This window comes from Sus scrofa, chromosome 13 (genome assembly GCF_054392235.1).
Source record: "Sus scrofa isolate SSC_HxYL_T2T_F1_AM1 chromosome 13, Sscrofa_HxYL_maternal_Yorkshire_Landrace_v2.0, whole genome shotgun sequence".
In the NCBI taxonomy this organism is placed as follows: domain Eukaryota; kingdom Metazoa; phylum Chordata; class Mammalia; order Artiodactyla; family Suidae; genus Sus; species Sus scrofa.
Genome location: NC_139395.1, coordinates 148,457,081 through 148,479,660, shown reverse-complemented (window position 1 = coordinate 148,479,660; position 22,580 = coordinate 148,457,081). Strand labels below are relative to the sequence as shown.

Genomic DNA, 22,580 nt, shown 5'->3' with positions numbered 1-22,580 from the left:
GTGGACAAACCCGACTAATATCCAGGAGGACACAGGTTCAAGTCCTGACCTTGCCCAGTAGGTTAAGGATCAGGTGTTACCGTGAGCTGTGGTGTAGGTCACAGACGGGGCTCAGATCCAGAGTTGCTATAGCTCCAATTTGATCCCTAGCCTGGGAACCTCCATATGCCACAGGCGTAGTCCCAAAAAGACAAAAAAAAAAAAAAAAAGTAAAGAGAGCAAATGTATTCTGATACCCTTTGTATAGTGTCTATTACCCAATCCTTATGTACTGTACAGATAAAATTTAGAAAACAATATTCAGAATGTTATCTTCTTATATTAAATGTTCTTAGACCTAAAAATTTATGTCAGCTATATATATTAAGGTAAATAAGGATATTTAATGATTTTTTTACTATGGGTAACAGTTATTAGGTTGGCTTATAGCAAGCCCGGCCAATATGTAACCAGACCAATGCTCCATGTTAATAAATGATGATTAGATAGTAAGATAAGATAGAAACTATATAAAAGTCCCCCATTCCATGCCAAACCATCTTTCCCAACTGCCTGTGTTTGCCATTCTTTCAATTTAAGTACTGAATAAAAAGTAAAACAAACAAAAAAATGCAAAACCACATGCTAAAGATTCCCATATTTGTTCAAAGCATTATCTGTCTGCATATCACTTATACACATGTATTAGTATTTATATTAAAGAATAACAATACTATCTCTAGGAAAAGGAATTCAGTAAAAATGAGACTGCCAGATATTAGCTTTGCATTAAATTTCAAAATTTAAACTGAATTTTATATATAAATTATTTTATGGAATAATTATATAAACTATGTAATGATTTTAGGAGTTCCCGTCATGGCGCAGCAGAAATGAATCCGACTAGGAACCATGAGGCTGTAGGTTCGATCCCTATCCTCACTCAGTGGGTTAAGGATCCAGTGTTGCCATGAGCTGTGGTGTAGGTCAAAGACGCAGCTCTGATCTGGTGCTACTGTGGCTGTGGTGTAGGCAGACAGCTGTAGCTCCAATTTGACCCCTAGCCTGGGAACCTCTATATGCTGCAGGTGCAAGCCTAAAAAGCAAAAATAAATAAATAATTAAATAAACTATATAATGATTTTAAATGTTATTATTTAAACTCATAAAATTTAAATATTGCACTATTTTCCCCCCTCCCTTTTTAAAGAAACAATAGATGTTATTCTTTTCAATCTTGAAATTACTTTTAATCAAGAGCTCCTATCTTGCAGACTGTTTCACTTAGAACGGATGGGTAATGGGATCCTGCTGTACAGCACAGGGAACTGTATTTAGTCTCTTGGGTAAGAACCTGATGGAAAATGAAAAAAAAAAAAAAAAAAAAAAAAGGCATGTGTATGGGTGACTGGGTCACTTTGCTACTTTGCTGTACATTGGAAATTGAAGGAACACTGTAAATCAACTATACTTTAATAAAAATTTTTTTAAAAGAGCTCCTATCTTAAATGTATATACTTCCATCAGAAATGATAGAACTTCTCAAATAATGCTTTCTTAAAACTCATTATCAGATACTATTTAGCCATAACAATTAAATAATGTTACCTTAGAATAAGACATAGAACAGCTGCCTAAAAAAAGCACATTATTATAAGGGAAGTAGTACATAAAAGGTAGTTTTCTTCTACCTTTAAACTGCCAAAGGTAGGCTCGTCAATATTCTACATTAATTCACACACAAACACGCACATGCACATTCTCACTCTTTCTCTCCCTCCCCGCTGCCCCAATTTAGCCTTTCCTTCTCTATAAGACACTTGATCTCCTGGAGAGTCATGCTAGTTCCTCTTACTGATAGCTTTCCAGCCACCTTCTTTTATTTGCTGAGCTCATAACCTGCTCTCATTTGTTTCCCCCTAATTCATCCTAAATCTACCATGAACCTCACCTTAGGCCACAACACCTCTACTCCTGCCTGCCTCAATATGTGGTTTCCTGACTCTTCCAAACACCAGTCCTCTGTTCTCTCACACTACTGCCCACATAACAGTAGTTTTGGTCACTGAGGTCAAAGAGGCTAAGCTACAAAGAGTTAAGATTCAAAAATAGCTTTATAGTCAAAAATAGAGGAGAGCAACACAGAAAAAAAATTAATGAGAAGAGTGGCACTTCCACATTCTCACAATCTGTTAAAAACTGGTATAAGAGAAGACACTGAATTTTAATTTTTTTATAAGCTCTTTTTTAAGTGTTTTTTTTTTTTTTTTTTTTTAGGTATGGCATATGTAAGTTCCCAGGCTAGGGGTCAAACTGGAGCTACAGCTGCCAGCCCCAGCCCCAAAAGATCCAAGCCTCGTCTTCAATGTACAATATAGCTCACAGCAGCAACGCCAGATCCTTAACCCAATGAGCAAGGCCAGGGATAGAACCAGCATCCTCATGGATACTAGTCGGATTTGTTTCCACTGAGCCACAAGGGGAACTATGACAGCAAATTTTTAGATTTGCTTCTGCATTCAATCTAATGCTATTCCTTTAGTTGAAGTGTATAAAGAAAATTAAAATTCAACTTCACACATACAGTTCCGAAAGGGAAGAGTATTTTATTAATATTTTAAGATAACTGTGGAGTTCCTGGCACGGTTCTGTGAGGATGCAGGTTCGATCCCTGGCCTCGCTCTTGTGGATTAAGGGTCCAGCATTGCTATGGCTGCTGCATAGGTTGCAGCTTCAGCTCCGATTTGTCCTCTAGCCTAGAACTTCCATATGTTGCAGGTGTGACCATAAAAAAAAAAAAAAGAAGAAGAAAGGCAACTGTGAACATTATGCTCTGATACTACACCAAAACTCAATCAGGGATAGCTTCTTAAAGGTTGGTTGCAGTGTAGAATCTGAAATCTTATCAATGAACTTTTCATACTTTGCTCCATTGAGCAAGATGAGGAGGCGGGATTAAGATGGCTGAATAGAAGGACTGGAGCTCAACTTCTCTCCTAAAAACAACAAAATTCACAACTAAAGACTGAGCACACTTCACCAAAATGGACCGGAAACCTTAAAAAAGATACCCTACTCCAGAAGAAAAAGAGGAGGCCACATCAAGAGGTAGGAGGAGCGATTTTGCGATATAAACAACCCCATACCTCCGGGGTGGGAAGCTCCACAGACTGGAAACTAACTGGTTCACAGGGACTCACCTACAGGAGTGAGAGTTCTGAGCCACACATCAAACTCTCACGTGTGGGGATCTGGCACAGGGAGAAAGAGCCCCAGAGCATCTGGCATTGAAGGTCAGTGGGGCTTGTGCGCAAGAGCTCCACGGGACTGGGGGAAACGGAGACCCCATTCTTAAAAGGCGCACACAGACTTTCACGTGCACTGAGTCCCAGGGCAAAGCAAAGTCTCCAAGGGAATCTGGGTCAAACCTGACCGAAGCTCTTGGTGGACATCCTGGGAACACAGGGGTGAATGTGGCTTGTTGTGAGGGACAGACATTGAAAGCAAAGCTCTCGGGAATATTCAGCAGCAGTGCCTTTCTCTGGAGGTGGCCATTTTGGGAAAAATCTGGCCCCACCCATCAGTCAGTGCTGAGAAGCCCCAGGGCAAACAACAATCCAGGTGGGATCACAGCCCCGCCCCTCAGTAAACAGGCTGCCTAAAGACCCCTCAGGCACACAGCAACCTCTAATCCCATCCAGAGACTAAGCCCCACCCACCAGAGGGATTAGTATTGGCTCCTCCTACCAGGGGACAGGCATCAGCCCCTTCCATCAGGAAGCCAAAAGTAAGCCCCCATACTGACTTCAGCCACAGGGGGGCAGACATCAGAAGTAAGAGAGGCTACAACTCCATTATCTGTAAGAAGGTCACCACACCAAAAACCTATAAAAATGAAAAGACAGAGGACTATAACTTAGATGAGGGAGAAAGAAAAAACCCCGGAAAAACAGCTAAGCCAAGAAATGATTCTCAGCCTCCAGGAAAAAGACTTTAGACTGTTGATGCTGAAGAAGATGCAAGACATTGGAAATAAACTGGATGCAAAGATGGATAACTTACAGGAAACACTGAGCAAAGAGATGCAAGATATAAAACTTAAACAAGAAGAGATGCAAAATACAATAACTGAAATAAAAAATTCACTAGAAGCAGCTAACAGCAGAATACAGGAGGTAGAAGAACGAATAAGTGAGGTGGAGAACAGATTAGAAGAAATTACGGATGCAGAACAGAAAAGAGAAAAAAGATTGAAAACAAATGAAGAGAGTCTCAGAGAAGTCTGGGACAACGTGAAACGCACCAACATCCGTATTATAGGGGTGCCAGAAGGAGAAGAGAGAGAGAAGGAGACAGAAAAAATATTCCAAGAGATAATAGCTGAAAACTTCCCTAACATGGGGAAGTAATCACTCACTCAAATCCAGGAAGCACGAGTACCATACAAAATAAACCCAAGGAGGAACACCCCGAGACACATACTAATCAAACTGACCAAAATTAAAGACAAAGAGAAAATCTTGAAAGCAGCTAGGGAAAAGAAATACTTTGCTACATCAAAATCCATCAGTCTATGTGGTAGACAGGCTCTATGACAGCCCCCAATTATCCCCATCTCCCAATATTTATAAGCTGTGTATGAATATCTTGAGTGTGGACAGGATCAATCAGAGGTGGCAACGGTGATGGAATGTCACTTTCAACAATTAGGTTACAAAAAGATGGTGGCAGAGTACCTGTTGTGGCTCAGCAGTAACAAACCCCACTAGTATCCATGAGGATGCGGGTTCGGTCCCTGGCCTCACTTAGTGGGTAAGGATCCAGTGCTGCCATGAGCTGTGGTGTAGGTTGCAGACTCAGCTCAGATCCCGAGTGGCTATAGTGTAGGCTGACGGCTATAGCTTCAATTCAACCCCTAGCCTGGGAATCTCCATATGCCACAGGTAGGGCACTGAAAAGACAAAAAAAAAAATGCTCCATAAAAAGGTAGCTAGTTTTTGGAGTTCCCGTCGTGGCTCAGTGGTTAACAAACCCGACTAGGAACCATGAGGTTATGGGTTTGATCACTGGCCTTGCTCGGGGGTTACAGATCCGGTGTTGCCGTGAGCTGTGGTGTTAGGTTCGCAGACACGGCTCAGGTCCCGAGTTGCTGTGGCTGTGGTGTAGGCCGGCGGCTAAGCTCCCATCAGACCCCTAGCCTGGGAACCTCTATATGCTGCGGGTGCAGCCCTGGAAAAAGACCAAAAAAAAAAAAAAAGTAGCTAGTTTTCAATGAAAACAACTGATAAGTGTTTTTCCTTAATCATAGTACTCGGTAATTGAGTATGTAGAAGTACTTTATGCACACATCCTATTTTATTAAATAAAATAGTTTTAAAATGTGTACTTCAAGATTTAATGGAATTGATTTTTACTGCTTCAAGAACATTAGTAAGTAAAATTTGCTTTTTTTTTCTTTTTCAGCCATCCTCAAAGCATATGGAAGTTACTGGACGGGGATGGAATTCAAGCTGCAGCTGTGACCTACACCACAGCTGTGGCAATGCTGGATCCTTAACGTGCTATGCTACAGAAGGAACTTCAAAAAAAATTTTTTTTTTAATAACTACAAGTGTTGAATCAGTGAAGAATTTAACAAGTAGTAGCAGTTTGGTGACACTTTACTGATTCAATTAAGATGCAGTCTGACCCATCACTTCTTCTGAAGCATCAGCCCAAATGTAATACAGTGAAAAAGGCAAATAACTTACTAGTCTTATGAAAAAAGTTTTAATCTGGAGTTCCTGCCATGGTACAGTGGGTTAAGAATCTGACTGCAGCGTCTGGGGTTGCTGCAGAGGCACAGGTTCAGTCCTGCCTGGATGCAGTGGGTTAAAGGATCCAGTGTTTCTGCAGCCATGGGGTTGGTCACAGCTGCAGCTCAGATTCAGTCCCTGGCCTGGAAACCTCCCTATCCCATGGGTGTGGCCATTAAAAAAAAAAAAAAAAAAGTTTTAATCTTATAGACCCTCTGAAAGGGCGTCAGGGACTCCTGGACCACACTTTGAGAATCACTTTTTTTTTAATTCAGTGAATTTTATTATACTTCATCACAACTTAATTTTAGAACATTTCCACTTTAAATCCACACTATCCTAAGAAAATAGTTCCTCCAAAACCTTTTCAAAGTAATAATAAGATCTGATAATGAAAGTTAGGACTGACTTCCTAACTGTATAAAGTCATTCTCACCCCTCTTCTTTAATGTACATCAAGTAAAAGGAGGAAAGTAGGGTTTCAAATGGGAACTCTTTGCCTCTGCTAAATAGTAAAATAGCACAGAATCCATTTTCTGTAGTCTTCCCCACTCAAAGATCCTGCCCTATTCCTTGCAATAAAGAAAGGATAAAGCTTTCAGGGGCATTATTCCTCAGTTCCAAAATTTATAACATATATATATATAATATAAAATCATGAACAGTGCTTTATTACTATTTCTGGTGGGTTTTTTTTTTTTTTTTCTTTTTCTTTTCTTTTTTTGGCTGCACCCGAAGCATGCAGAAGTTCCTAGGCCAGGGATCCAACCTGCAATACAGCAGTGACCTGAGCCACTGCAGTGACAACACCAGATTGTTAACCTACTGTGCCAAAGCTCCTACCTCTGGTATATTAATAGCACAATGACCAACTAAATCAAACAATCTACAATGCACATACTATACTTCAATATTCAGACCTTATAGTTGTCTTCCTCCAATCTTATTCTTGAATCTAGACAGTAGAGTCTTTTATTCCTTTCTACAGTAACCCCAAAGCTGCCCAAGTGAAGATCAATCTTGAAACTCTCAACTAAAGTGCTTTTTCAAATCAAAATATATGGTTTATATAATTACATTTTTCCTTTTCTTACAACTTATTTCTTCTCCTTTGTTTTAGTGTACTTAGAGAACATTATACAGGCCTATTTTTGTTCTCAACATATACATTCTTATGTCTCTCTCTATCCAACCAAATCATAAAACAATATTCTGGTTTTTAAAAAATATACCTATTAATGCTTAAACTATCTGGCTCACGAAAGGCAAGTAAGTGCTCATTAAAATAAAAATACATGGAGTTCCTGTCATGGCTCAGTGGAAACAAATCCGACTAGGAACCATGAAGTTGTGGGTTTGATCCCTGGCCTCACTCAGTGGGTTAAGGATTTGGCGTTGCCATGAGCTGTAGTATAGGCCAGCAGTTAAGAGCTCCAACTGGCCCCTAGCCTGGGAACCTCCATGTGCCACAGGTGTGGCCCTAAAATAAAAATACAAAAAAAAAAACCTACAAATTTTTCTCTTTAGGGCTGCACCTGAGGCATATGGAAGGTCCCAGGCTAGGAGTCGAATCAGAGCTACAGCTGCCGGTTCCAGCCACAGCAACACCAAATACGAACCACATCTGTGACCTACACCATAGCTCATGGGAACGCCGGATCTCTGACCCACTGAGTGAGGCCAGAGATCAAACCCGCATCCTCACAGATACTAGTCAGATTTGTTTCCACTGTGCCACAAGTGGGAACTCCCAAATTTTCTTTAAATATGATTAAATGTTCCATTTTCTACCACCTTCTCTATGCATCTCAGATGGACACCACAATATTTTGCATGGATTAGGGATTACTTTCTCCTTTGGTCAATAGGGGAATAGCATTTCTAGAAAGAGTACTGCATATCAAAACAGTAAGGATCTGGCAGTCAATTTGGTATCTAGAAAACAAAAAACAATCAGAGTTCACCTAATTATACATTTGTTTCCATTATAAGGTAGCAGTTCTTTTTTGCTTAATTTCTTCTTTTTGGCCTTCTTCAACAACTTTTTAATCTGGTTCACTCCTCAGAGATAGCCAACTGGGCAACTTTCCTGAGGGGAGTACAGAACTACAAGAAAAGAGAACTGATTCTACTTGAAGTTACAATCTGTGAGCAGGCAAACCTTCATATCTTTTTTGACAGAAAATCCTGGAGACTGAACAATAAAGTCAAATAAAGCTAAGGGAAAAAAGTGAACTTACCACCAAACAAAGGTTCTGGTTCCACCAATATTTCCTGCTTTTGAGGAATTGGAGCACGGACTTCCTCTCTATTTAAAAAAAAAAAAAAAGTGGGAAAATATCCAAATAAAAACTATTTGTGCTATTCTCACTGAAACTATTGGGAATGCATTCAACTTAAAACTAAAATGAACGACAGACTTTATGACTTTTAGGAATCAAATTAAATTACGATAAATAATTACTTATTAGATGGTCTCCACACAAAGATCAACTGGAATAAAGTACATGGCATCAATGACACAATTTTTTTTTTCTTTTTTAGTTTTTGACTGCCCCACAGCAAAAAACATATGGAGTTCCTGGGCCAGGGATTAGATCCAAGCTGCAGCTGCAACCTATGCTGCAGCTGAGGCAATGCTGGATCCTTTAACCTACTGTGCCAGGCCAGGGATCAAATCTGTATCCTGGCATTGCAAAGATGCTGCAGATCCCGCTGCCCCACAGCAGAAACTCCACAAATGCGTTTATAAAGAAAGAGAACAAATACAGAAATAAAAAAATATTTCCGCTTTCCTCTAAGTTCCCTGCCCTAAATTCTTTCGAAAAAAAGAAAACAGGGAGTTCCTGTCGTGGCTCAGTGGAAATGAATTTGACTAGCATCCATGAGGATGCAGGTTCTATCCCTGGCGTGGCTCAGTGGGTTAAAGGATCCGGCATTGCCATGAGGTGTGGTGTAAGTCGCAGACAGGGCTCAGGTCTCACGTTGCTGTGGCTGTGCCGTAGGCTGGGAGCTATAGCTCCATTCAACCCCTAGCCTGGGAACCTCCATATGCCTTGGGTGTGGGCCAAAAAAAGACAAGAAAAGAAAATAAGAAATTTCCAAAAACAAAAATTCACGCAAAAAATTAATGAAAAATATAAGCTTAATAAAGCCATATTACATTACCACATCAAATAATAGATAATTAAATCACAGATACAGTAAAATAAGCTTAAGCAGTCAGTCAATTTTATGCTAATTATGAAGATGGCTAACATAGGTATTATACCTGGATTATTTACTAAAGAAACAATACATATAGAACACAAAAAATAATTACTCATCTTTTCAAAGTTTACCTCCAGAGGGTTTACTAATAATCCATCTCTTCTGGTGAAAAATACTAATTTAGATATGCTTTTTAAATGATATATATATTCCTTTATATATACATCAGTTTACTTTTCCTTTTTTTTTTAGGGCCACTCCCAGGCATATGGAAGTTCTCAGGCTAGGGGTCGAATTGGAGCTGTAGCTGCCAGCCTACAGCACAGCCACTGCAATGAAGGATCCAAGCCGGATCTGCAAACTACCCTGCAGATGCTGCACAGCAATGCTGGATCCTTAACCTACTGAGCAGGGCCAGGGATGGAATCCGCATCCTCATGGATACTAGTCAGGGTTGTTACCGCCAAGTCACAATGGGAACTCCCAGTTTTCGATTTAACTCAAATATGAAACTCTGCCAATTAATGCTTATGCCAAGTAATGGTAAGTTCCAAATTTAATACTTATAATAAATGTTCCTGCTTATAATAAATGTTAAGTTAGGCCTACTGTTTTTCATTCAGGTGTTTCTAATAGTTATAACTGAGCTTAAGGCCCTGTTTGTGACATCTAAAAATTGGAACTCCAAAACATACTTTGCTTATTAATAAAGTATCAACACATTTATAAACAAAAATATGCTGTAATCAAAGAACCAGTTAGACAAAGAAATCTACAATAAGCCAAATGAGTGAAGGAGAAAGGATAATTCAAAATTATGTTAAATACTCTTTCCTACTGATTTCAGTTGCTGCTCGCACACAGAATTTCAACACTCTGAAGGAACAGACGATGTGTCTCTAAGAGGAAGTCCTTTTAAATCCTCTTTCACCAAAGAGAAATAGGACATTATCTTAAGAAAACTAAAAACTTAAAAGACATCTTTTACCTGAATAAATCTTTCCATTACCAGTATACTTCACTTTACAGTGTGTGTGTTATAGAATTATCTCAATCCAAGGCAATTTAATTATAAATTTAATCTGAAGAAATACATCAGAGTGATGGCTTAAGTAGTAGACCCTATACAAAAAGACTTTTTTTTTAGGGCCACACCCACGGCATATGGAAGTTCCCAGGCTAGGGGTTGAACTGGAGCCGCAACTGCCCACCTATACCACAGCCACAGTAACACCAGATTCAAGCTAAATCTGCGACCTATTACCACAGCTTGTGGCAACACTGGATCCTTAACCCACTGAGCAGGGCCAGGGATCAAACCCGCATCCTCATGAATATTAGTCGAGTTTGTTTCTGCTGAGCCACAAAGGGAACTCCAAAAACACTTGATTACTACGTATTTGAGGGTTAATCTATTTCAAGACTGTTAGCTACCTAACAAAATGGAAGTATACAACAGAAGGTGAACTGTGAGAGTGAAAATTATAGTTTAGGAAATAGCTATCACTATCAAATGTTAATCAATTAGTAATACAAATAATCTAAGCCAAATTAAAATGTAATTCATTAGGAAAAGACACTCATTAATGAAAAGTATTTTTAAGTACAATCAAGAAAACATTTTTGAGTTCCCGCTGTGGTGCAGTGGGTTAAGGATCCGACTGCAACATCTCAGTTACTGCTGAGGCTCGGGTTCGATCCCCAGCTCAGTGTAGTGGGTTCAAGGATCAAGCATTGCTGCAGCTGCAGCTTGGATTCAATCCCCGGCCCATGAACTTCCATGTGCCCCAGCTGCAACCAAAAAGAGAAAACATGTTTTAAATAGAACTGCTATGTTCTCCCAAATCAGCTGTAAATACTTGTTATTCAAGTTTCTCTAAATTAAATGTTTTCACACTGGTTTCCATTAAAAATTGTAGTTATGGGCTATCATACTTGAAATACACAGCCAACACTTACAGGAAAAAACTTTATATTAATAATAACCTCTCAAGTTCACACTTCACGGGGAAAACAGTATTACTCTAGAGTCTGGAATTACATAAACAAAAAAGGCAATCAGGAGTTCCAGTCGTAGCTCTGTGGTTAATGAACCCAACTAGCATCCATGAGAATGCTGGTTCAATCCCTGGCCTTGTTCAGTGGGTTAAGGATCTAGCGTTGCCGTGAGCTGTGGTGTAGGTCCCAAGGGTGGCTCTGGCGTAGGCCGGCGACTACAGCTCCAACTGGACCCCTAGCCTGGGAACCTCTATATGCCTCGGATGCGGCCCTAAAAAGACAAAAAAAGGGGGGAAGAAAAAAAAAAAAAAGGCAATCATGTCCTGAATGCTTATTTGGCTTTGTAAAAATGAATTTAGTAAAAATAAAATCCACAAGAGTCCCCTGGTGGCTCAGCAGGCTAAGGATTCACTGTTGTCACTGCTGGGACTCTGGTTACTGCTGTGGCATGGGTTGGATGACAGACCCAAGAACTTTTATATGCTTCAGGAGCAGCCATAAACAAATGAATTAAAAGCCGCGTCTTTTGCCTAATCCTATTTAAGAGGATTCTTCTCACTTAGTATCTCATGTTGTAAACACTGAAGAGTTATAAAGGGCTATGAGTATTAGTCTCATTTAAGGACCTTTGAAATTCCGTTTTAAAAATCAGTGTTTTTTCCTTGAGTAACATTCATCTCTCTCTTTTTTTTTTTTTTTTTTTTTTAGAGCTACATCCACTGCATATGGAAGGTCCCAGGCTAGGGGCTGAATCAGAGCTACAGGTGCAAACCTACACCAAAGCCAGAGAAACACAGGATCCGAGCTGTGTCTTGACCTACACTACAGGTCACGGCAACACCAGATCCTTAACCCATTGAGCAGGGCCAGGGATGGAACCCGAGTTCTCATGGATACTACTTGGGTTCATTTCTGCTGAGCCACAATGGGGAACTCTCATCTCTAATATTTCTGACTACTGGAATTGTGCCTAAAGGATATTCATTTCAAACCTGCGTTGGTGTCAAATAAAAGACAAGAAAGCACCAAATTATTTACCATTTGTTACTATTCGCTACATATTACAGTTCTATATGATGAAGGTGCTTCTAGTGATTAGCTACATGTGGCTATTTAAGGTGTAAGGGACTAGATTTTTTTTTTTTTTTTTTTGGTCTTCTGTCTATTCAGGGCCACACCCGCAGCATGTGGAGGTTCTCAGGCTAGGGGGCAAATCAGAGCTGTAGCTGCTGGCCTACACCACAGCTCATGGCAACGCTGGATCCTTAGCCCACTGAGCAAGGCCAGGGATCAACCCTGTGTCCTCATGGATGCTAGTCAGGTTCGTTAACACTGAGCCACGATGGAAACTCCAGGATTAGAATTTTTTTCAAAAGTTTTTCGTGACAGCTCAAAACTTTCCTGGGATAATGCAGGAAAATCTAAAATCTAGAAATCTAAGTTTTATTGGGCTTTACTTCTGTATTTGCTACTTAATTGCCGTAGAGCTTGGAAAAATGGCTATCTTTTGGCTTCCTCTATAAAATGTGGGTAATAATACCAGCCTATAGGATTCTTCTGAGAATTAAATAATAAGACTTGACATTGCTCTAGAGAATTTAAAGCATATAAGCATAAAAATTTCTATATGACACTTTCAGATGCTTTTAATGTTCAATTTGTTCAACAATAGATAATTAACCTAACTGATAAAAATATAACCAATTTTGGCAGAAGTAGCTCCTAATAATAAATAATAAATTCATACTCTGTGTGTGGTCTGACAGTGGAAACACTTGCTGAACTGGTACTGGGCTCTTCAGCGATTCCTCCACCATCCAAAAACATAGTGACTGCCATCTCCAGATTATTGTTGCAGGCTTCAAGCATATGTTTCCCTACACTTTCACTTGCACCTGAAATAGTATAAAAACAAGAAAAAAGTTTTTTAAAAAAAAAATCCTTCTTACATTCAGTTCACATTAGAATATAGAATTCCCAAGCAAATTGGTAATACTTTTCCCGCTTTAGAATGAATGATTAAAAAAAAAAAAAAAACCCTGTTTGTTTACTTCTACACTATTGGCTGCTTACTGTAAAATATAGAGCTAGAAAGCGGCAGCATTAAAATAGTAGCCTTCCTTCATAATAAAACAAAAAATAAATAAAAGTATTTATTTGCCACTTCTTTAAATGGACAAAGTATGTATTTGTTAATAAACTGAAAAAGAAAAACTACGTTCTAGAAAGTCAGAAATACATCAATAGAATGAATGCATTTCAATTAGCAATTTCGGTTTCTATTAAGGAAGCATTTTAACAACAACAGGAGAAAAGGGAGATGGGACACTTTTGTCAAAGATATAAATAAGTCAAAATCTGGTAAGAAACATGAATCTTCATCATTTAAAACTGGCTCTATCACACACTTAACTCATTTGTACAATAAAGCCAGCATAAACTCTTCGATGTAACATAAACTGGTAAAGCCCTTTAAGGAAGTAATTTTACAACATGTATCAAGAAATAAAAATATTCTAGGAAAAAAAAAAAAACATAAGTCAGCAGAAGGAAGGAAACCAAAAGATCAGAGAGGAAATCAATAAAATAGAGACTAAAAAAACAATAGAACTCCAGTCATGGTGCAATGGAATTGGAGGTATCTTGGAAGGGCTGGGTCGCAGGCTTGATCCCTGGCCCAACACAGTGGGCTTGGGTTGCAACTGCAGGTGGGATCTGAGCCCTGGCCCAGGAGCTCCATATGCCTTGGAGAAGCCAAAAATAGGGGGGAAAAAAAATCAATAAAACCAAGAGCTGGGTCTTGAAAGAGTAAACAAAAACTGACAAACCTCTGGCCAGATTCACCAAGAAGAGAGAACCCAAATAAACAAAATAAGAAATGAAAGAGGAATGTCAACGAATACTGAAGAAATACAAAAAAAAAAAAAAAACTGTTAATACTATGAACAGTAATATGCCAATAAATTTGACAACCTAGAAGAAACAGACAACTTTCTAGAGACATACCGCCCACCAAAACTGAATCAGGAAGAAACAGATCGGAGTTCCCACTGTGGCACAGCAGAAAACAAATCCCAACTAGTATCCATGAGGATGTGGGTTCGATCTCTGGCCTCGCTCAGTGGGTAAGGGATCCAGCATTGCTGTAAGCTGTGGTGTAGGTCACAGATGCAGTCTGGATTCCACATTGCTGTGGCTGTGGTGTAGGCCAGCAATTGTAGCTCCTATTCGACCCCTAGCCTAGGAACTTCCATATGCCTCAGGTGTGGCCCTAAAAAGCAAGCAAAAAAAAAAAAAAAAAGAAGAAAAAACAGCTCATTTGAACAGACTGATCACTAGAAATAAAAATGATTATTATGTAATAAAAAACACTCCCTACAAAGAAATAATTTTTTTTTTTACTTTCTGACCCAGTAATTTCGGTTTTTAGTCTAAATAAACCTACATAAAAAGTCTAAGTAAATCTGTATAAAATACATGCATAAACATGTCTAGTATAGCTTGTTAATACTGAAAACCTGTAGACAATATAAGTGTCTAACGGAAGTAAATTGTAGCATCTATTTGGTGGGACATTTTGTGGGCATTAAAAAGCATCTCAGGGAATTCCCGTCCTGGCTCAGTGGTAATGAATCTGACTAGTATTCACGAGGACTTGGGTTTGATCCCTGGCCTTGTTCAGTGGGTTAAGGATCTGGTGTTGCCTTGAGCTGTGGTATAGGTCACAGACGTGCTCAGATCCCATATTGCTGTGGCTGTGGTGTAGGCTGGCAGCTGTAGCTCTGATTCAACCCCAACCTGGGAACTTCCATATGCAGCCCTAAAAAGGCAAAAAAAAAAAAAAAAGGCATCTCAGGTCAGAATTCCCACTGAGGCTCAGCAGGTTAAGAACCCAACATTGTCTCTCTGAGGATGTTGGTTCCACCCCTGGCCTCGCTCGGAGGGTTAAGAATCTGGCATGCTGCAATCTGTGGTGTAGACCACAGCTGCATTTCCTATTCGACCCCTGGCCTGGGAACTTCCACATGACTCAGGTGTGGCTGTAAAAAGGAAAAAAAAGCATCTCAGGTCCTAGGAACTACCTGTAATAAACTATAACAGAAAAGGAAAAAAAAAAATCTCAGGCTTTCCGTTCCGGATGACCTTCCTTCTACCAGAATTGTGTCCCAGAGTCTCCAATCGGTGAGATCCAGTGCGGGGCGGGTTGAGTTAGAGGGATTTTTGTTGCTGTTGTTTTGGTCTAACAATGCCTTTATTTTGCTACCACTCCTGAAAGACAGTTTCACTGGATATTCTATTTTAAGGCTAACAGCTACTTTCAGTATATTGATGACAGCATTCCAGTGACTTCTGTTGTTACTTCTGGGAAAAAGTTGCCAGACTAAAGAAAAACATTTTTATTGCAATCTGCTGTTTCTCTCAGTTGCTTTTAAGATCTTCTCTGTCTTTGGTCTTCTGCAGTTTCACTCTAATTTGCTGGGGCTGATTTTATTTATCCTCCTTGGGATTCATAAGATTTCGACCTGATGACTTATCTTTTATCAATTCTGAGAGATTTTTCTGAATTTTTATCACTTTGCAAACATTTTTATTTAACAATTACCTTACTCCTCAGTTCACACTTATGTCCTTCTAGAACTCCAATTAGATGTATGTTAGGACTTTTCACGCTATGCTGTGCCAATTTGTTTTTCACCTGTTCACTGAGGTTTTTTGGTTTGTTTTGTGGGGGTTTTTTTGCTTTTTAGGGCCAATCAGAGCTGAAGCTGCTGGCCTACGTCACAGCCATAGCAATGCCAGGTCCAAGTCGCATGTGCGACCTACACCACTGCTCATGGCAATGACAGATCCCTAACCCACTGAGCGAGGCCAGGGATTGAACCCTTGTCCTCAGAGATACTAGTGGGGTTTGTGATCACTTGAGCCACAATGAGAAATCCTGTTCACTGAGCTTTTAACTTGTTAATTTTTTACAACTAGAAGTTCTGGGTTATTTTTTTTCTCCCAATCTGCTTGGTCATGTTTCAGATATCCTTACTTTATACTCATATTTCAATCCTTTCATTTCTTCAAATACATTAAACTAACCAAAATTACTAAGATAAAATATAGGAGTTCCTGTCGTGGTGCAGCAGAAACAAATCTGACTGGAACCATGAGGTTCGATCCCTGGCCTTGCTCAGTGGGTTAAGGATGCAGAGTTGCCGTGAGCTGTGGTGTAGGTTGCAGACGCAGCTCGGATCCCTCATTGCTGTGGCTCTAGTGTAGGCCGGCGGCTACGGCTCTGATTGGACCCCAGCCTGGGAACCTCCATATGCCACGGGTATGGCCCTAAAAAGACAAAAAAAAAAATTTTTAACAAATAAATAAATAAATAAAATATAAACTTCCTACCATCTCTAGAGGTAACTGCCTCTTGTTTCCGCTGGCTTTTACAGTGCCATGGTTTTAGTGCATTCTGTGGTGGGTTTTTTTTTGACAATGATCTCAAGTGCACTGGAATTTTAATCTGCAGATGTTTGAAGCCTGGATTGAAGGTAATATTCCTTCTAATAGGAGATGATTTGGTAGATTTTGCAACTTATCCAAGGAGACTACCAAACGGGGGTTACTTAAAATACACTACTGACCGAATGGCCATCATAACAAGTCAACAAATAACAAATGCTGGAGAGTGTGTGGAGAAAAAGGTACCCTCCTTCACTGTTGGTGAAAATGTAAATTGGTACAACTACTATAGAAAACAGTATGGAGGCACCACAGAAAACTAAATATAGAACTACCATTTAACCCAGAAATCCCACTCCTGACAAAACTTTCATTAAAAAAAATACATGCACCCTTATGTTCACTGCAGCACTATTCACAATATCCTGACAAAACTTTCATTATAAAATATACACATGCACCCTTATGTTCATTGCAGCACTATTCACAATAGCCAAGACATGGAAACAACTTAAATGTCCATCAACAGATGAATGGATTAAGAAGATGTGGTATTGGAGTTCCTGTCATGACTCAGTGGTTAACGAATCCAACTAGGAACCATGAGGTTGAGGGTTCCGTCCCTGGCCTTGCTCAGTGGGTTAACGATCTGGCGTTGCCATGAGCTGTGGTGTAGGTCACAGACTCGGCTTGGATCCCGAGTTGCTGTGGCTGTGGTGTAGGCCGGCGGCTACGGCTCTGATTGGACCCCTAGCCTGGGAACCTTCATATGCTGCGGAAGTGGCCCTGGAAATGGCAAAAAGACAAAAAAAAAAAAAAAAAAAAAAAAAAGATGTGGTATATATACACAATGAACTACTACTCAGCCATAAAAAAGAACAAATTAATGCCACTTGCAGCAACATGGATAGAATTAGAGACACTCACACTAATTGAAGTCAGTCAGAAAGAGAAAGACAAATACCATACGATATCACTTATACCCATAATCTAATATATGGTGCAAATGCACCTATCTACAGAAAAGAAACAAACTCATGGACTTGGAGAATAGACTTGTGGTTGCCCAGGGGGAGGGGAGGGAGGGAGATGGACTGGGAGTCTGGGGCTAGTAGATGCAAACTACTGCATTTGGAGTGGATAAGCAATGAGACCCTTGCTGTATAGCACAGGGAATTGTATCTAGTCACTTGTGATGGAACATGGTGGAGGATAATGTGAGAAAATGTGTATATATACATATATACATATATACATATACATATATATGAGAATGACTGGGTGACTTTGCTGTACAGCAGAAATTGACAGAACCTTATAAATCAACTATAATAGAAAAAAGAAAAATATTTTTAAAAATAAAATACACTATTGACTTGAAGTTTTACAAGACCACAGGGGAAGAAATCTGACCCTCCAAGGACCCTTGCTATAAATTCTGTGAAGATAACTCCTGCAGAGTTCTCATTGTGTCTCCACAGTTACAAACCTGACTAGCACCCATGAGGATTCAGGTTCAATCCCTGGCCTCGCTCAGTGAATCAGGGATCCTGCATCACCAGGAGCTGCAGTATACTCAAAGACACAGCTGAGATCCCCTGCTTCTGTGGCTGTGGCAAAGGCTGGCAGCTACAGCTCAGATTTGACCCCTATCCTAGAAACTTCCATATGCTGCCAGCACAGTCCGAAAGAGACAAAAAAAATTCTTTAATAGCTCTGTAATACCTACAGTACAAATTCCAAAGCCCTTATAACCTATAGATAGGTTCAGGCCTCAACTTCTCTCTCTGGCTTTGCCACTCCTCTTCCCCATCCTACAAAATTCAGTTATAGTCATACCAAATTACATGCTTGAAATATCCTTATTCTCCTTATCTCCCTTCATCTAGTTCATGTATGCTCAAGAAAAACCCTAGGTATTATTAGTTCGTCAATTCTTTTATTTATTTATTTATTTATTTTTTTGTCTTTTTAGGGCTGAACCCGCAGCATATGAGGTTCCCAGACTAGGGGTGAAATCGGAGCCGGCCTAGCCACAGCCACAGCAACTCGGGATCTGAGTGGCATCTGTGACCTACACCACAGCTCTACAGCAATGCCGGATACTCAACCCATTGAGCAAGGCCAAGGATCCAAATCACGTCATCATGGATACTAATCGGGTTCATAACCACTGAGCCACAACGGAACCTCCTATTGTACTTCTTAAATGTTAGTTTAAAAGTTCTGTGTCAGAGTTCCCACTGTGGCACAGTGGATTAAGAATCCAACTGCAGTAGCTCACATCACTGAGGAGGCACAAGTTCAATCCCTGGCCCAGCACAATGGGGTAACAGATCCAGCACTGCTGTAGCTACAGCGTAGGTTGCAGTTCTGTGGCCCAGATCCAGCCCAGGAACTTCCATATGCCACAGGGCAGCGGGGGGAAAAAAAAAAAATCCTCTGCCCAGTCCTATATCCATAAGGAAGAGAAAATATTCTTCACATTTCCTTCTGGTCTCAGAGGGGTATAATATAGTCATTAAGAGCCTGGATACTATCAGATAAATCTAAGTCTGAATTCTAATTCTGTCATTTACTAGTTGTGACTTAGAGCTAATTACTAATTTCCCCAGCCCTCAGCTTCCTCAGTTACAAAATGGGGGTATTACCAACTTCATGAAGTGCTTGTGTGGATTAATAAAATGCACATTAAAGAATTGGGCACAGGGAGTTCCCGTCGTGGCACAGTGGTTAACGAATCCGACTAGGAACCATGAGGTTGCGGGTTCGGTCCCTGCCCTTGCTCAGCGGGTTAACGATCCGGCGTTGCCGTGAGCTGTGGTGTAGGTCGCAGACGCGGCTCGGATCCCGCGTTGCTGTGGCTCTGGCGTAGGCTGGTGGCTACAGCTCCGATTCAACCCCTAGCCTGGGAACCTACATATGCCGCGGGAGCGGCCCAAGAAATAGCAACAACAACAAAAGACAAAAAGACAAAAGACAAAAAAAAAAAAGAATTGGGCACAGGGAGTTCCCTTCATGGTTCTGTGGTTAATGAACCCGACCAGGATCCATGAGGATGCAGGTTTGATTCCTGGCCTTGCTCTGTGCATGGGTTAAGGATCCGGCGCTGCTGTGAGCTATGGTGTAGGCTGCAGACGTGGCTCAGATCCTGCATTGCTGTGGTTGTGGTATAGGCTAGCAGCTGCTGCTCCGATTCAACCCCTAGCCTGGGAACCCCCATACGCAGCGATTGCGGACCTAAAGCAAAAAAAAAAACAAACAAAAAAAAACTGGGCATAGCTCCTTATTGGCAAATAGTTGGCTGTTAATAAAAATAAATCATCCCATCATATGATATCACCTATATGTGGAATCTTAAAAAAAAAGGCGGGGGGTGAGGGGGGAGTTCCTGTCGTGGTGCAGCGGAAATGAATCAGACTCAGAACCATGAGGTTGTGGGTTCAATCCCTAACCTCACTCAGCGGGTTAGGGATCAGGCGTTGCTGAGAGCTGTGGTATAGGTCACAGACTTGGCTCAGATCTGATGTTGCTGTGGCTATGGTGTAGGCCAGCAGCTGTAGCTCCAACTGGACCCCTAGCCTGGGAACCTCCAAATGCCTCTAGTGTGGCCCTAAAAAAAAAAAAAAAAAAAAAAAAAAACAGAAAAAGGATACAAATGAACTTATCTGCAGAACAGAAACAGGCTTACAGACTTTGAAAAACTTCTGCTTACCAAAGGGGACAGGTAAAGGGGTTGGAGGGATGGACTGGGGCTTTGGGACTGGCATATATACACACACTGAGGTACATGGAATGACTAGTCAGTGGGGACCTGCTGTATAGTGCACAGAACTCTACACAGTTTTCTGTGATAATCTATGTAGGAGGAGTTCCCGTCGTGGCGCAGTGGTTAACGAATCCGACTAGGAACCATGAGGTTGCGGGTTCGATCCCTGCCCTTGCTCAGTGGGTTAAGGATCCAGCGTTGCCGTGAGCTGGGATGTAGGTCGCAGACATGGCTCGGATCCCGCGTTGCTGTGGCTCTGGCGTAGGCCAGCGGCTACAGCTCTGATTAGACCCCTAGCCTGGGAACCTACATATGCCGCGGGAGCGGCCCTAGAAAAGGCAAAAAGACAAAAAAAAAAAAGGGAAAATCTATGTGGGAAAAGAATTCGAGAAAGAAAGGATGTGTGTATACGAATGACTGGGTCACTTTGTCGGCTTTTTTCCCAGAGCCACACTTGCAGCATACCAAGTTTCCAGGTTAGGGGTCGAATCGGTGAGCTGTGTCTGTGACTTACGCTACAGTGACAGCAACACCAGATCCTTAACCCACTGAGCAAGGCCAGGGATCAAACCCATGGTTCGCAAGGATATTAGTTGAGTTTGTTACCACTGAGCCACATTGAGTTCCAATGGGAACTCCCCTGGGTCACTTTGTTGTACAGCAGAAATTATCACAACCTTGTAAATTAACTATACTTTGATAAAGCTTAAAAAAGACTGTCCCAAGTTATAAGGTAGTTAAGTGATACACCAATGAAATAAAATGAAAAATACTGGACGTATTAAGTGTGAATATTTATTTATTTATTTATTTTTGTCTTTTGGGGGCCACACCCACGGCATGTGGAGGTTCCCAGCCCAGGGGTCAAATCAGAGCTGTAGCCGCTGGCCTACACCACAGCCACAGCAATGCCATACACCACAGCCACAGCAATGCCAGATCGGAGCCACATCTTCGACCTACACCATAGCACATAGCAACACCGGATCCTTAACCCATTGAGCGAGCCCATGGATTGAACCCGCAACCTCATGGTTCCTAGTCGGATTTGTTTCCACTGCACCACAACAGGAACTCCTGAAGTGTGAATATTTATATACAGCTATGAAGAACCACATTACATCAGAGTAAACAGGCAGAGTAAGACATCTTGCTGTTTTCCTTCCCTCACTAATCTGATGCTATGAACATATGTTTCATTCATGTTAAAAATTTATTTCCCTTTTTTTTTTTTTTTGGTCTTTTTCGGGCCGCACGCAAGGCATATGGAGGTTCCCAGGCTAGGGGTCAAATCGGAGCTGCAGCTACCAGCCTACACCACTGCCATAGCAACTCGGGATCTGAGCCAAGTCTGCAACCTACACCACAGCTCTGAGCAATGCTGGATTCCCAACCCACTGAGAGAGGTCAGGGATCGAACCCAAGTCCTCATGAATACTAGTTGGGTTTGTTAACGCTAAGCCACAACAGGAACTGCAACATTCATTGTTTTAAAGTGGTATAAAAACGCAAAAAATATTACTCTTTAAAAAAACCTGAAATGTTACAGATAAAGAGTAAAACATACACAAAAGGGACCTGCTCCAAAGAAATGTGTAACTACTAGACAGCATTCCAGTGTGACTGAGAAAAGGCATCAAGAGCTGATATCGAGAGAGAGGAAAACAAAAGTATAGTTAAGTACTCCAAAATTTCACAGGCCCACAGGTCTACTGGACGATAGGTTAAAATATAATTTACTAAAAGGGACTATATGAAGAATTACTTTTAAGACACAAAAATAAAACTATAATAAAGGAAATAACAACTGTGATATTTGAGGCAGGGGGCAGATGGTGTCAACACTCAAGGCTCAGAATTGCCATTCTATCTATAATCCTCACTTAATCATTTCAGTGCTGGAAGGCTAAGCCATGGGCAGCATATCCTGGGGATGGCCCTATCACGTAACTGTTTACAATTTGACAGGATAACTTCCATTATTGGAGCTTGTCAGGATAGTGACCTAAGAGCTTTACAAAGAAAGGTGTTTTTGAAATCCTATGAAGATTTTTTTTTAAAGAGGCACATGCTAAAATCCTGGTAAGACTGAGGAAGGCAGTTACTAGAGAGGGACCCAAGAAGCAAAGTACACCATTCCCTTTCTAAAATAAAGCCAAATAATCTGAGCCATCTGTGCTTATATAAATTAGACATTCTTAGTTTATCACTTGTATCACTTAGTGCATCACTTTAGAAACAGAGATAACTGAAGGATAATTGAAGGTTCCAGTGTTTCTTCATGTTGGGAGGTAGGAGAGGCATTTAGTAATGTGAGAGGCTATTTTTAGTGTTTCATGACTGGGGGACGTGGGACACCACTGGTATTCAGTGGAGAGAAG

At 40.7% G+C, this 22,580-nt stretch overlaps 1 protein-coding gene across 3 annotated transcripts in view; it reads right to left on the bottom strand.

The window, feature by feature from the left end:
- UBXN7 (UBX domain protein 7) overlaps window positions 1-22,580 on the bottom strand; it is a 63,775-nt gene that overhangs the window by 30,009 nt on the left and 11,186 nt on the right. For all 3 annotated transcript variants that reach the window (XR_014824619.1, XM_084990887.1, XM_021070161.2), the window contains exons 2-3: window positions 12,730-12,877; window positions 8,015-8,082 (exon numbers count right to left, since the gene is read on the bottom strand). Coding sequence is in view for 1 of the 3 variants with exons in the window: in XM_021070161.2 (XP_020925820.1) it covers window positions 8,015-8,082; window positions 12,730-12,877 (216 nt within the window). In the remaining 2 variants the exon portion in view is untranslated. The remainder of the gene's footprint in view (window positions 1-8,014; window positions 8,083-12,729; window positions 12,878-22,580) is intronic.